The sequence below is a fragment of the Alosa pseudoharengus genome, unplaced genomic scaffold, assembly GCF_046254945.1.
Source record: "Alosa pseudoharengus isolate Yale_2024_CS ecotype anadromous, Long Island Sound unplaced genomic scaffold, YU_APseudo_1.1 YU_APseudo_1.1_scf_8, whole genome shotgun sequence".
Lineage (NCBI taxonomy): Eukaryota > Metazoa > Chordata > Actinopteri > Clupeiformes > Clupeidae > Alosa > Alosa pseudoharengus.
Window position 1 is genome coordinate 3931134 of NW_027468870.1, and position 15000 is coordinate 3946133.

The 15000-nt window shown below is 45.1% G+C and overlaps 1 protein-coding gene across 5 annotated transcripts in view; it reads left to right on the plus strand.

Moving 5' to 3' along the window:
- The first annotated feature begins 6045 nt into the window (after positions 1 to 6045).
- fibpb (fibroblast growth factor (acidic) intracellular binding protein b) overlaps positions 6046 to 15000 on the plus strand; it is a 12103-nt gene continuing 3148 nt past the window's right edge. For 3 of the 5 annotated variants that reach the window (XR_012984527.1, XM_076273582.1, XM_076273583.1), the window contains exons 1-8: positions 6046 to 6344; positions 6652 to 6739; positions 7059 to 7257; positions 8819 to 8945; positions 11046 to 11146; positions 11851 to 11984; positions 13613 to 13721; positions 14072 to 14135. Coding sequence is in view for 4 of the 5 variants with exons in the window: in XM_076273582.1 (XP_076129697.1) it covers positions 6655 to 6739; positions 7059 to 7257; positions 8819 to 8945; positions 11046 to 11146; positions 11851 to 11984; positions 13613 to 13721; positions 14072 to 14135 (819 nt within the window). In the remaining variant the exon portion in view is untranslated. The remainder of the gene's footprint in view (positions 6345 to 6651; positions 6740 to 7058; positions 7258 to 8818; positions 8946 to 11045; positions 11147 to 11850; positions 11985 to 13612; positions 13722 to 14071; positions 14136 to 15000) is intronic. The other 2 variants (XM_076273584.1, XM_076273585.1) reach the window with 1 other exon arrangement.

Below are 15000 nucleotides of genomic sequence, written 5' to 3' on the forward strand. Positions count from 1 at the left end.
AGCGGAGGAGGCTACGCAGGGAGCGCAACCGCATGGCTGCTGCCAAGTGTCGAAACCGCCGCCGCGAGCTCACCGACACCCTGCAGAGCGTAAGCTAAACACACACACACACAAGTACACAAACACATGAGTCTGCACTTCAGAGAGAGAATCAAAGAGTCGGAGAGTTGGGGGGTGGGGGGGTTGCCGGAGCCAAAGCAGGTGGGCTGGGGTGTCCAGGATAATTGCACATCGTTTGACTAAAAAAGACCACGGCCAGTGAAAGCAGCTGTTCCAGATGGAACATACGTAACCCACGTAAATCAGTTGTCAGTGAGCTACAGGTGTGTGGATGAGTCAGTAATCCTGCTCTGTGCGTGTTGTTGTTGTTGCTGTTGCTTATCTGTTACTCATCCTTGCTTCCTCCCACTCCACACTGGAGGCCAATACAGCCCAGCTGCTTGAGGAGGCATACTGTTGTTTATGTTTATTGTTATTGTTGATTAGGTTTGTTGTTGTTGTTGATTATGTTTGTTGATGTTTTTGCATCTCAGTTCCCTCTTCTGTCTGTAGAACATGGATCAGATGCAGCTCCAGGCCTCGTCGGTTATTATTGTTTGTGCTTGTTGTTGTTGTTGTTTTGTTTGTGTGGTCGTTGCTCACGCCTTCGATCTCCTCTGTCCTGGTCAGGAGAGTGACCAGCTGGAGAGCGTCCAGACGAGGCTGCAGGAGGAGATCGCCGGTCTGGAGCGGGAGAAGGAGAAGCTGGAGCTGGTGTTGGAGGCACACAAGCCCATCTGCAAGATGCCCCACCGCAAACACAACTACCATCACGACGAGGAGGAGGAGGAGGAGGAGGAGGAGGAAGGGCACTCTGGCTGTGTGTAAACACCGCAAACACAACTACCATCACAAGGAGGAGGAGGAGGAGGAGGAGAAGGAAGAGCACTCTGGCTGTGTGTAAACACCGCAAACACAACTACCATCACAAGGAGGAGGAGGAGGAGTAGGAGGAGGAAGGGCACTCTGGCTGTGTGTAAACACCGCAAACACAACTACCATCACAAGGAGGAGGAGGAGGAGGAGGAGGAAGGGCACTCTGGCTGTGTGTAAACACCGCAAACACAACTACCATCACGACGAGGAGGAGGAGGAGGAGGAGGAGGAGGAAGGGCACTCTGGCTGTGTGTAAACACCGCAAACACAACTACCATCACGACGAGGAGGAGGAGGAGGAGAAGGAAGAGCACTCTGGCTGTGTGTAAACTGAGTCTGCAGGTTCAGACAAGGTTCTTTATACGCCATACTGTATTGGGGTCACTCCAGGGCAGTGAAGCCAATCTTTGTGTCATGTACTGGATAGTTAACCTTATTTGGATTGCAGATGGCATATTCATCTATACATTGGTTGATACAGAAGGAACAGTACAAGAAAGAAGCTAGGCTCTACTTATATTGTAATAGTTCTCAGTATCACATGGGATCTCCTACTGTTGTGTTGTACTCTCTGTGGATTTACTATCACTTACCTGGCACCAGGTGTCTCTATAGTGGGTTTACTATCACTTACCTGGCACCAGATGTCTCTATAGCTTTTTCTGTGTCGGCCGTTTGATTATGAATTTCAGCAGACAGTGGTATGTCAGCTCACACCGGTGGAATGTGGAATGTGGATTGTTGTAGGTTCAGAGACTGTGTATCTTCAAGGTGCTTGCACACTGCCCCAACAAACGCCAACTAACTCCAACAAACACAGTTGGGTCAGGGTGCACCATCAGTCTGTGTTTGTTGGGGTTTGTTGGGTGGAGTTGTTTGAATTCTTTTCACTGTCTGGGCACTGTGGAGCTAGCAGTTGGTTTTCTGAACACTGCAGCGAACAACTTCCAACTATAAAGGGGAAATCCGGCCGATTCTTACATGGATCCTGATCGCTAGATGTCGCTGAGTACTGTTGATAGGGGAAAAAACGACCAAAATCGGTGCTACCGAACTGGAGTATGAAGCTAATCGCTGCTACCGAACTGGAGTAGCTGAAGCTAATGCTACAATGCTAGGTCTGGGTGCATCATTTAAACATGTCATTAAAAGTTCTGTGCAACATGAACAGGGTCCTTACGTGACAAAACGGTGCGTTTTCAACTAATTAATTGTGAAGAAACAAAGTTTGTACTGTCACATACCTCAGTTTCCAGGAAAGCCCAATAAAGGCTGTTGTCGAGCTCATGCCAGCTTCGCAGCCAAAACTTGAAGTTTATTTCCCCTCAAAAATAGGTATTTGAGCAATCTAATGGTTATGACCATATAATGACTATGTAACTACATGGAAACGAACCAAATGATGCCTAAGCTTGCACGTTTCTGAAAGCTAGCTCTATTCTTGCGCTGAAGTATCATGGGAATTCAGAGGCAAAAAAGGCACCTTTAGATGATGCCCCCAGACGTGGCATTGTAGCTGACTGGGAGTACTGGCCGTTAGCTGCAGCTACTCCAGTTCGGTAGCACCGATTTTGGTCATTTTTTCCCTTTACATACAGTACTCGGCGACATCTAACGATCAAGATCCATGTAAAAATCGGCCAGATCTCTCCTTTAAAGCCTGTCCACCTAAGTGGCTGAATATAAATATGCATATTTGAAAACGATCAGTTAAAACAATTTACATACACATTATCAAGTGTCCACCCTAAATATAGGCCATAGAAGTGTTTGGTGTCTGGAACACTCAATTTGATCAGTATCATGGCAACCGCACGTCTGCAACCCTCCATTTTATCAGTATCATGGCAACCGCACGTCTGGAACACTCAATTCTATCAGTATCATGGTAACCGCACGTCTGGAACACTCAATTTGATCAGTATCATGGTAACCGCACGTCTGGAACACTCCATTTTATCAGTATCATGGCAACCGCACGTCTGCAACACTCAATTTTATCAGTATCATGGCAACCGCACGTCTGGAACACTCAATTTTATCAGTATCATGGCAACTGCACGTCTGGAACACTCAATTCTATCAGTATCATGGCAACCGCACATCATCGTATCTGAAACTGCATTTTCACTGTCCACACACTACAACGCAAACCCGGCATTTTTAAATTCATGCACCTCAGAGAGCATTTTCAAGAAAAATATTGTTTTCAGTGTCAAATGGAGAAATAATTAAGCATATTTATATTTCCCAGACTTACTATGGACAGGGCCTAAGAATGTTGGGTTGTGTGGGGTGTTGTCTGGACAGTGTGTAAGCACCTTTAGTTACATGCACACTGCCCAAAGCTGTGCTTAGGTCTATATGGGTGGAGTTGTGCTCAATGGTGGTGAAAGAACAAAGTTCAGAACAATTAAAAATGACAAGTTTGACAGAACATGTCACCTGGGAGAGATGTGTGTGTGTGTGTGTGTGTGTGTGTGTGTGTGTGTGTGTGTGTGTGTGTGTATGTGTGTATGACACAGATGTTCTACAGTCCAAAGGAAACGGGAAATTCAGCGCTCAAAGGGTGACATGTTTACACGGTTTGCAGAAACATGTCCGGCTGCAGAGTAGAAAGCCTTGTAGTAACTTGCACCTACATAGCATACCAGCTGCTCTGCTTCCACTAGGGCATGACTCAAACAACAGGCATTCGCATGCACTGACAACACACACAGCTTAGACAGCTTCAATGAGTGATCCATGCTTACAGCAGCACTATACTATAGCATGGTGTTATGCTATCATACAGTATATAACGCAAAGAAGCACTGTTATGATTTTTATTTGTTGAACACTGATCCTTCCTCATTTCCTTTAAGGGCAGGTATGTGGAACAGACTCTGTTCACCGTATCAAGCACTGTGAAATATGGTGAATTGGTCGGCATAGATCGCTGACCTACGTGTGTTCACGGTCACTCTGCTGTGATGTTAGTTGGGACAGCTGCAGTGACCTCCTCCATGACTGGTACAGCCACTGCTCCATTAAAGGGACACCAGGCAAGCCTGATGCTTTTTCTCTATGAAACTCCCCCTTGCTCGGTCTGAAGCTCTTTTCCTTTTGTTTGCATCTTCCGTCAAGGGTTTTTTCTGCTTCTTCACCGGCTCTGCCATTATACACACGTTTGCAACAATCGCTAGCATTTCGTTAGCCTGCCTCTGTGCTGTATGCAGGATGTAAACTGATCCTGCTTCGGTCGGCGGGTACGATACACTGAATTTGCAAGCCTCCCATGTTGGTTACTTATTAACACAAACAGTAACTTGCTCCTGCTGTTATTTCACATCACATTGTTTGGGTTTGTATTAGTGGTCCTGTCATCACAGCTGAGAGGAACCTTTACCTGCTCCCTTAGGCTTTGATCTGGATTTGGCGGCTTGAGGGTGGGTCCGCCACAGACTCCTTTGCTGTGTGGGAACCTTTACCTGCTCCCTTAGGCTTTGCTCGCTGATTCTGTGAGATTCCTTCATTCTTTATAACTACAAGTCGAGCTTCTGGGCTTGAAGAAGCTTACTGCTTTGCTAGAATGTGTAGGCTGCACTGCGTTACTGCTTGTACTCCTTTGTACTGAAATGACACTGTTAGATATGGAGTCAACAACACTTTGGGGAGAACATTTATGACGGCATTATTAGTGTTGACTAAGTTCATAGCAATGGAACCTCGCCCTTTAAGACAAAACTGCAGGACAGTGTCTTCCCTGGGCCAGTTCCTATACCCGTGTGATGCAACCACATGGAAATACATTAGGTGTAATAGAAAGCAGAAATGATGCTGATTGGATCAGATAGACTGTTACGCATTGCACACCATAGTCATGCTACCGAAGTGTAGGTTACCAAGTGCAGATTTATTGTTATATATAGCAGTCGATTTTGTACGCATTTTATTTGTGGAAAAGCTAGTTTCATATGTTTGTACGCATTTTATTTGTGGAAAAGCTAGTTTCATATGTTTGTATAACAGTTTGTACTCAACAAGCAGGCAGCTGGTTTATCTGCATGAAGATCAATAAACGCATACAAAATAAACAGTGTTGTCTTTTCATGCTGATCCACAGCATCTTAACCATAGGCCATGCATATATATAGGTTTTGAGGGTTGTAATATTACGGACAAGGACATATAATTATAAAATATTGTATTGTATTAAGTTAAGGAGTATAATTATAAATATTGTATTGTATTAAGTTAAGGAGTATAATTATATAAATATTGTATTGTATTAAGTTAAGGAGTATAATAGGCCCACTTGTGTGCCAGCACCTTTTCTCTCCGATCCCCTGATGACGTCATGGGCCGCTGTCTGAGTCCTGATGAAAGCGGGAGGTAATGAATGTCCAGTTAATGATTAAATAGGGTGCTCTCCCCAACACCCAAAGCAAACGTGACTCACTGTGCTAACAGTGCTGATGAGCCATGCACATGATGCAACAGCAGCCACATATGCACTGGTATGCCCAGAGCCCATGGGCCATTTTCATTTCAGTTTAATTTAAATGGGACCTTCTCTGTCACAGTATGCTATAGTCCACAGTAGTCCAGTCCCCTTACAGGCCACACAACTTGGACAAAAGCGTCTGCTACATAAACAAAAGCTAATTACTAAGGTATTATGTGTTTGAAATATTCACATTTCTCAAACAGACTTATGAAGATTATGTATATTTGAATGACACAAACACAGTCACTTAGAGAAGAAAAACAATCTCAGCAGTGTTGACCAGTGTCAACAAAACCTATGGGCGTAGGCCTAACTGTTTAGGCTAAAGGTTAACATGACCAGTTTCTCAAGAATGACAAGAAATTATACCCAATTATAGCCAACACCTTCTAAAGTAATCCAGTTGGCCAAATATGACAGAAACAAATATCAAACGCCTAAAAAACAGTTTTCTCAATCAAGTTATGCACCTTTGCTTACAGGAACTTCTAAAGCGACCCAGCCATTAAGTTTACCCTCCATTGCGATAGATGGCAGTATTGAGTCTTCTCACTTAATACAAGAGGTGGGACTGACCGCTGTCCGAGGTTGCGAATTGTGAAAAACATCAGTGTGTGTTGTTGAAGGGGCTCGATGGGGCGGGTTTAATGCTTTAGATCTACAATTAAGTAGTTTCAACCATTACTTTTGGGTCACCATTACAGTTGAAGCATTGGTGTTGTAATAGAGCATATTGGCTGCAACGACTTTGGACATTTTAAGTGCGCAATACAACAACAAAAGATAACTGTATAGGTACAATTCCGAGTTTGCAGATGCAGTACTTCGAGCAAGCACGGAGACTTTACCTTCTGCATTTTGGTGTCAGCTAACCTTTGTTTTTTCCCGACTGTCTCAACCACACTAAAACAGCTGAGTAACCTAACTCATAAAGCAGTAGGTAAGTGTGTGCGAGTATGTTTCGTGGCCCTATCCTGGCAGGGCTTAAGTAAGGCGTTAACAAGCTTTGGGAGTTAAAATAGTGTCAGAGGGATCAATGACTGTTATGCGCTGGCTTCTTTTAACTCGGGAGTCAAGTTCACTGTTATGGTGTAATACGTCCCTTGACCAGAAGCTTTGGAATTTTTATTTCCACCAATCAATGGTTTCGCGAGTCCGGTCGAACACGGTCTTATTGAAGGCGCTACTGGGAAATTGCCATAGCTATAACTGCGCAATTGTGTGTGTGTGTGTGTTTTGCGCAACAGATCATGTCGGTGGAGCTGGATGTGTTTGTGGGAAACAACACCATCATGGATGAGGACGTCTACCAACTTTGGCTGGATGGATATGCAGGTATATTAGCTTAGCTAGGCTTGATAAAGTTGACCTGGCGATTCATAACTTAAGGGCAAATTGGGCACTTTTTCCTCCTCTTGCACTCTTATAGTAAAACTGCACTTAGTGACTGATAAATACTTAATGACACATCTTTCTCTCTTTCCCTCCCCCTACTCTCTCCCTCTCTCTCTCCCACCCTCCCTCCCCCTCTCTCCCCCTCTCTCCCCCCCCTCCCTTCCTCTCTCTCTCCCTCCCTATCACTCTCTCTCTCTCCCTGTCTCCTACCTCTCTCTCTCCATCCCTCCGTCTCTCTCTCCCTCCTCTCTCTGTGTAGTGAATGATGCTGTGCGACTGCGTATGGAGACGGGGGCGTTGCGTGACTGTGACGTGAGCTCAGACGTGGTGCACAGCGACACCATGGACCAGTTCCGAACCTTCCACATGTGTGAGAAGCTGCTGCACTGCCCGGCCAAACTGGGCAACCAGCTGCTCTTCCAGATCCCTCCGCAGAAACAGGCCATGATGATAGAGAGGTACACAGGGCACCCATACACCCCCAGATCCCTCCGCAGAAACAGGCCATGATGATAGAGAGGTATCTACACAGGGCACCCATACACCCCCAGATCCCTCCGCAGAAACAGACCATGATGATTACATTACATTACATTACATTACATTAATTTTGGCTGACGCATTTTTAACCAAAGCGACTAACAACATGTTAAACAGTTTAAGTTTTAAAGCAATTCTCAACAATATTAGGACAATTTAAAAAAACATTAGAGTACAGTAAGAATAAGTGCATCAGTGAGTGCTGTTTTTAACAGTTACGTGTCAGTTTAAGACGGCTGGTGAGTGCTAGGATCAGCAAGACTTGTTGTGAGTGTTGCTATGAGAGGAGATGTTCTCTAAAGAGCTGGGTCTTTAGGAGTTTTTTGAAAATGGAGAGGGATGTCCCTGCCCTTGTAGGAACTGGCAGTGTGTTCCACCAACGAGGAACAACAGATGAGAAAAGTTAGGATTGGCCTGAGCGTACCGGAGGTAGAGCTAGACGTCGTTGGTCTGAGGAGCGCAGCGGTCTGTAGGTAGCGTATGTCTGTATGAAGGCATTCAAGTAGGTGGGAGCAGAACCGGAGACTACTTTGTAGGCAAGCGTTAGAGCCTTGAATTTGATGCGGGCCGCCATAGGTAGCCAGTGTAGCTGGATGAGTAGCGGGGTAACATGTGCCCTCTTGGGTTGGTTGTAGACCAGGCGCGCCGCCGCGTTCTGGATCATCTGAAGGGGTTTCACTGCGCAGGCTGGGAGACCTGTCAGGAGGGCGTTGCAGTAGTCGAGTCGTGAGATGACTATTGCCTGAACCAGAAGTTGGGTGGCATCTTGAGTTAAGTAAGTCCTGATTTTCCGTATATTGTAGAGTGCGAAACGGCATGACCGGGCGACTGAGGCAACATGATCTGAGAAGTTTAGTTGGTTGTCGAGAACAACTTGCAGTCTTGCAGTCCTGGTAGGTGAAACAGACAGGGAGTCAAATTTGATGTTGATGTCGTGGTGTATGGTAGGTTTAGCTGGGATAGAGAGGTATCTACACAGGGCACCCATACACCCCCAGATCCCTCCGCAGAAACAGGCCATGATGATAGAGAGGTATCTACACAGGGCACCCATACACCCCCATATCCCTCCGCAGAAACAGGCCATGATGATAGAGAGGTACACAGGGCACCCATACACCCCCTGCAGAACTGGCGCTCAGGCTGTTGGCACAGTAATTGGGAGGGTCTCCTCCAGATACCCATAATGCATCAGTCACAGACCACACAGTGCTTGGTAGAATGAGTCCTGCCAAGTCGAATCCTTCAAAGACGAGGCAAGGCTTCTTCTTAGCATACCGAAAACACACAATGGAACAGACTAGTGAGTGTGCAGGAAGCTTGATTGTTGTTTGATTGTTGTTTGATTGGTCTGGTCTGAGTGCTGTGTTTGATTGGTCTGGTGTGTCTGAGTGCTGTGTTTGATTGGTCTGGTCTGAGTGCTGTGTTTGATTGGTCTGGTGTGTCTGAGTGCTGTGTTTGATTGGTCTGGTCTGACAGGTACTATCAGTTCGACAGCGCCTTTGCCAGGGAGGTGCTGGGCAAGAAGCTGTCCAAGGGCATGAAGAAGGACCTGGACGACATCAGCTCCAAGACCGGCATCGGCGTGAAGAGCTGCAGACGGCAGGTGGGCCAGGCGTCGACGACTCTTACCGTCACTTCACACACACACACACACACACACACACACACACACACACACACACACACACACACACACACCCTGACTGCGACTCCACACCATCTTTTATGACAAGAGAGCAGGCAGTCTGGAAGAGACCTGGAGCTGATCAGACTCACTGGATCAGGGCCTCATCAGAGCCGTATCAGGGCCTCATCAGAGCCGTATCAAGACTGGATCAGGGACAGATGAGAACCTGAGGTGTGTTCAAATTCGCAAACATAGGCGAACGTTTGCAAACAGATTTCTATTTGCCTTGAGTTTTTGGCGAATGTTTGTGAACAGTTTCAAACAGTATGAGGAGGTAGTTCAGTCTCAAACAGTCTGAGGAGGTAGTTCAGTCTCAAACAGTCTGAGGAGGTAGTTCAGTCTCAGTCTGAGGAGGTAGTTCAGTCTGAGGAGGTAGTTCAGTCTCAGTCTGAGGAGGTAGTTCAGTCTCAAACAGTCTGAGGAGGTAGTTCTCTGCGAACATACAGTGGAGCTGGACGTGAGCTGGATAAAGTGTTACCATGACAATGGAATGTTTACACCAAATCGTTCAAATTGAACTGTTCAGAGAAAACATGTTCACCACAAACGTTTGCCACTGTTTGCCAAATCTGAACGTACCTCAGATCAGGGCCAGATCTGTATGAGATTGAGCTGCCATGCTGGATGAGTTTGATCATCTGCATATGACATCAGCCACCTGCTTACCACAGACATGGTGTCATGGCAACACTGAACTCTGAATGTACTTGTAATTAAAGTATTTTAAAAGCTGTCAAAAGACTTAATTAGTTGAATCAGGTAATTTAGTTCATTAGCTGAATTAGCTGCTAATTCAGTTTTATTGTATTTACTGATAATTCTCCTGAAACGTCCTTGCCTATCTATTTAATATGTGAAAAAATATGGCTCATTGTTTAAGTTATACACTGGAGAAGATGTTATATTCCTGTTCTATTGGTTGGGTGCTTCCCGATGCAACCAATCAGCAAGCTAGCCTAATCAATATGTGCACAGCAACCAATCAACAAGCTAGCCTAATCAATATGTGTACAGCAACCAATCAACAAGCTAGCCTAATCAATATGTGCACAGCAACCAATCAGCAAGCTAGCCTAATCAATATGTGCGCAGCAACCAATCAGCAAGCTAGCCTAATCAATATGTGCGCAGCAGGGTGCAGGATACAGCACCAACACACAGCAGCGTGGCAGCCCCAACCTGTTCCAAATGTTGTACACGGGATCCGTACGCAGGCTGTCTGTAGTCCACACATTTACATACCAAATGTATTTGCATTTAATTTACATGTAAATAAGCACATTTTCATGTAAATCAATGCAATGCAGTTAAATACATTTAAATTTAACATGCAGACAAAATAGGAGCAAGCATGTGATACGAGAGAACATGTACGGAACCAGGCAGTCAGACAAGGAGACGTCAGGAGCTATGCTAGTCACATGTGTTAGCCCATATGCTAGCGGTCAGTCATATGTGCGTTAGCCCATATGCTAGCGGTCAGTCATATGTGTGTTAGCCCATATGCTAGCGGTTAGCCCATATGCTAGCGGTCAGTCATATGTGTGTTAGCCCATATGCTAGCGGTCAGTCATATGTGTGTTAGCCCATATGCTAGCGGTCAGTCATATGTGCGTTAGCCCATATGCTAGCGGTCAGTCATAGGTGTTAGCCCTGGCAGTATGTGCTCAGTTCAGTGGGAGAGACTCTGGGCTGGGGAAGCGCAGAGCTAACAGCTGCCACGCTCCAGGAGCAGCTTGTTATTTGCTGAAGAGTAGCCTAGTGCCAAGTGCCCTGACCTTGGTGGCTAGTTTGTTATTTGCTGAAGAGTAGTGCTAAGTGCCCTGACCTTGGTGACTGGTTTGTTATTGATAATTTGGCTGTGGCTGCCATGTCACTCTGAGGTTCGTGTAAAGGTTTCTCTGGATGTTATGTCTGGTAAGTGTGTTGATGTTGTTATGTGTTTTGCTGTTGTTGATTTGGCCATTTTCTGTCACTGTTGTTGTATCTGAGTGACGTCCTTTTCTGCTCAAACAGTTTGACAACTTCAAACGAGTGTTCAAAGTGGTGGAGGAGCTCAAGGGCCCCCTAGTGGACAACGTGAAGCGTCACTTCCTGCTCTCTGATTCTCTGGCCAAGTAAGCGATTCTGGCTTCCCAGTACTGTAAAAAAAGACATATAACAGTGATAAATACTGTGTTTCCCACAGAATTTAATTCTATTTGTGGTGTTAGGTGACGTGGTTATGATGCTAACAGATTTAATCACGATTTAGCCAGTTGTCTTCTATGCCAACAACAATCCTTGCAGGACATGCATGCAGGTTTGTTGAGGGACAGAGACTCAAGGAGAGGCTGTGCAAAGGTGCACATAGCTCTACAGTGAAAGGATTTCATCCCATTTAAGTAGTACAACATGGAAAATCATTGTGTGGTGGTCTGTGTTGATATTGTGGTGGGCCGCCACAAATAAGTCAATGTATGGGAAACACTGAAATAACAAACAATAATAAAAGCACCACAAATATGTGTTTGCGGTATTTTGTGAGTGAGTGTAAAGATGGAGCTCTTGGTCACTGGTTATAGTTAAAATGGTCTCTATGGAAGGTCTGCTGTATTGTACTCCATTGGCCTGTATTGTAAACTAGGCTGGATGTCCGAGAGGAGTTTGCTTCAGAGCAGATTTGTCCCCCATTCTGAGGAACTGGTCTCTCCGCTTTCATAAGAGATAGAAATAGAAGTGGAAATCTGAAAAGGCAGGTCAGCTGGTTTTAGTGTCTGTGTGTGTGTGTGTGTGTGTGTGTGTGTGTGTGTGTGTGTGTGTAACGTTGCGCTCTTCACAGGGATTATGCTGCCATCGTGTTCTTCGCCAACAGTCGATTTGAGACGGGCAAGAGGAAGCTCCAGTACCTGTCCTTCCAGGACTTCGCCTTCTGCGCCGGGCAGCTCATCAGCTACTGGACCGTGGGCGCTGTTGGTGAGATGCATTCTGGGACGCCTCTTCTTCAGATGTACACAGGAGAGGTGTTAAATCCTTGTGCTATAGGTCAGGGATTAATGACAGGCCAATGAACAACCAAGCCTATTTACCATCAAAAACAAAATCACCAACAAAGCCTTTGTGGGCAAAACACATGGCCAAAAGTCTTTGAGAGCATTTCACTTTCTTACCAAAACGTAAGAAATACAATGTACGCGAGTCTTACTGTCCGTGGGAGGCTCTAAGGAGCGCTGGTGCCACTCTGCTTGGGTTCAAGACGATATTTAAGTAATTTTAGCTTCCATCCGTTTTGCTAGCTTGTAAATAAATCCATGTGCTTTATCGTTACCTTTTCCTACAATTTGAAATAGCATAATGCACAATTTCAGAGTGGGAAAGAGGGGGAAATCCTGCCAAGTTTCCCTTTAACTCATTGAGTGCCAAAAACGTAATATTAGGTTTTTAGCTTTTTTTTTTTTTATTACGAAACTAGACACTCTAACAACACACCTTATATGTGATTTTGGGAACTCTGTGATGAATGGAAATGAAATATATGACGATCGAAAACTCATGAAAACGCACAATCTGGACCTTTTATTTATTTTCTTATTTCATCACACGTCAAAACACACACACACACATACACGCACACACACACACATATCTGACTTTCTCCAACTTTTGCACATCCCATAGAACTTTATTATTTTTTATTTCTCCTCCTTCTATCTACCCATGTCCTTGATTGCCTAGCCTTTCTGCCCCACCCCCCACCCCCATCCCCAACACACACACAAAAAACACACACACTTACATCATCACTGTCATCACCTCACATACATACAGCACACTGCTTGCTACAGTAAGCCTCCTCTACATACTTGCTGCACACTGCCCCCCCCCCCCCTCCCTACATACACAGCACATTGTCTTCAGGATCTTCTCCAACACATATCCTCTACATACTTACAGCACACTGCCCCCCCCCCCCATAAATGCACACCAGACATCATTTCACTGCATTTCTTACATCCAGTAACTATATGCATGTGACAATAAATTTCCTTGTATCCTTGTATCCTTTTATCTGGACATTTAATCTTAAAACTCTGCTTTTGATGGTTGCCGCTTTGGGTGGAATCAGTGACACATGCACGTCAGGTCAAAACCAGGCCATTTTCGTGGGTTTATCACTAGGTGGCAGTCTCGCCAGGTCTCGCTAGGTCACTTCCCGGAAACTTTACAGGCAACACTTCATATTTCATCAAAGACGCTAATCTCCATTTCTAGAAATAAAACAGGGATTTTGATGAAAACTAGCCACTGTTTAGCTTGGGATTTCTTAGGAACAGAGGCATGTAACAATAAACGGTTTGTACCACTGAGAGCTTAAAGTCTCACCTTTCAAACAAGCCATAGTATGTGTCCATAGCTATAACATAGAATCCGCTGTGGCTCTACAAAAATTGTCAACAATGATCAAGATTGCTGGCACTCTGGGCCAAAGCTTCCGAAAACAGCGAGACATTCAATGAGTTAAGCAATGGACTAGTTCAAGTATACTTCATAAGATAAGACCTTGTTTTGTCTCCTCACCTCTGCGTGTGTTCTGCTGTTTTCAGATAACATGATGGAGGACATGGACGTGGATCTGGAGAAGGAGTTTCTGCACAACCTGAAAGATCTGAAGGTCCTCATCAACGACAAGGACTTGCTGGACCAACACAAGAGGTATGCCTTGCTGGACCAACACAAGAGGTATGCCTGCTGGCCTTTGCAGGGTTACCTGGGCCACAGCCTGGACACGTAGGGGTTGTGTATGTGCGAGTAGAAGGATAGCTAGCTAGGCTAGCTATGCTAACTGGTGTAACATGGCTTGGAACCGAAGGGTTGCCGGTTCGATCCCCGACCAGTAGGAAAAATGTGGGCGGGGGAAGTGGTTGAGCACTTGTGTGTGTGTTTGTGTGTGTGTGTGTGTCTGTGTGTGTGTCTTTGTCTGTATCTATGTCTGTGTGTGTGTCTGTGTTGGTACCTCTGGGTTTTGGATGTATACTGTATGTATCTGTGATTTCTTACAACAGTTTGGTGTGTGCCCAGTTAAGAGGGAAGATAAAAGTCTTCAGTGAAATGGAGGCAAACTTTAAGGTGAGGATCGCACTCCCACAGCTCTGTTCAGTAATCAGTAGTGTAGTCTACATGATACGCAGGACTATGCAGTATACCCCCTGCAAAAGCATCACCATCGCAGTATACACACTTAAAAAGCATCACCATCTCAGTATTCCCACTTAAAAAGCATCACCATCGCAGTATACACACTTAAAAAGCATCACCATCTCAGTATACACACTTAAAAAGCATCACCATCTCAGTATACCCACTTAAAAAGCATCACCATCTCAGTATACACACTTAAAATAGGCAAGGATACGTATTAACATTTGGTTGATCACAGTATACCCACTACAGCTAATTACTACACCACAGTATACCCACTACAGCTAACTGCTACATCACAGTATACCCACTACAGCTAACTAGACTACATCACAGTATACCCACTACAGCTAACTAGACTACACCACAGTATACCCACTACAGCTAACTACTACTGTACACCACAGTATACACACTACAGCTAACTGCTACATCACAGTATACCCACTACAGCTAACTAGACTACATCACAGTATACCCACTCCAGCTAACTAGACTACACCACAGTATACCCACTACAGCTAACTAGACTACATCACAGTATACCCACTACAGCTAACTACTACATCACAGTATACCCACTACAGCTAACTAGACTACACCACAGTATACCCACTATAGCTAACTAGACTACACCACAGTATACCGACTACAGCTAACTGCTACATCACAGTATACCCACTACAGCTAACTAGACTACACCACAGTATACCTACTACAGCTAACTGCTACACCACTGAGTACAGTTCTAGCACACGTATGCTATGCTCTACTGCACTGGACGTGGTCACTG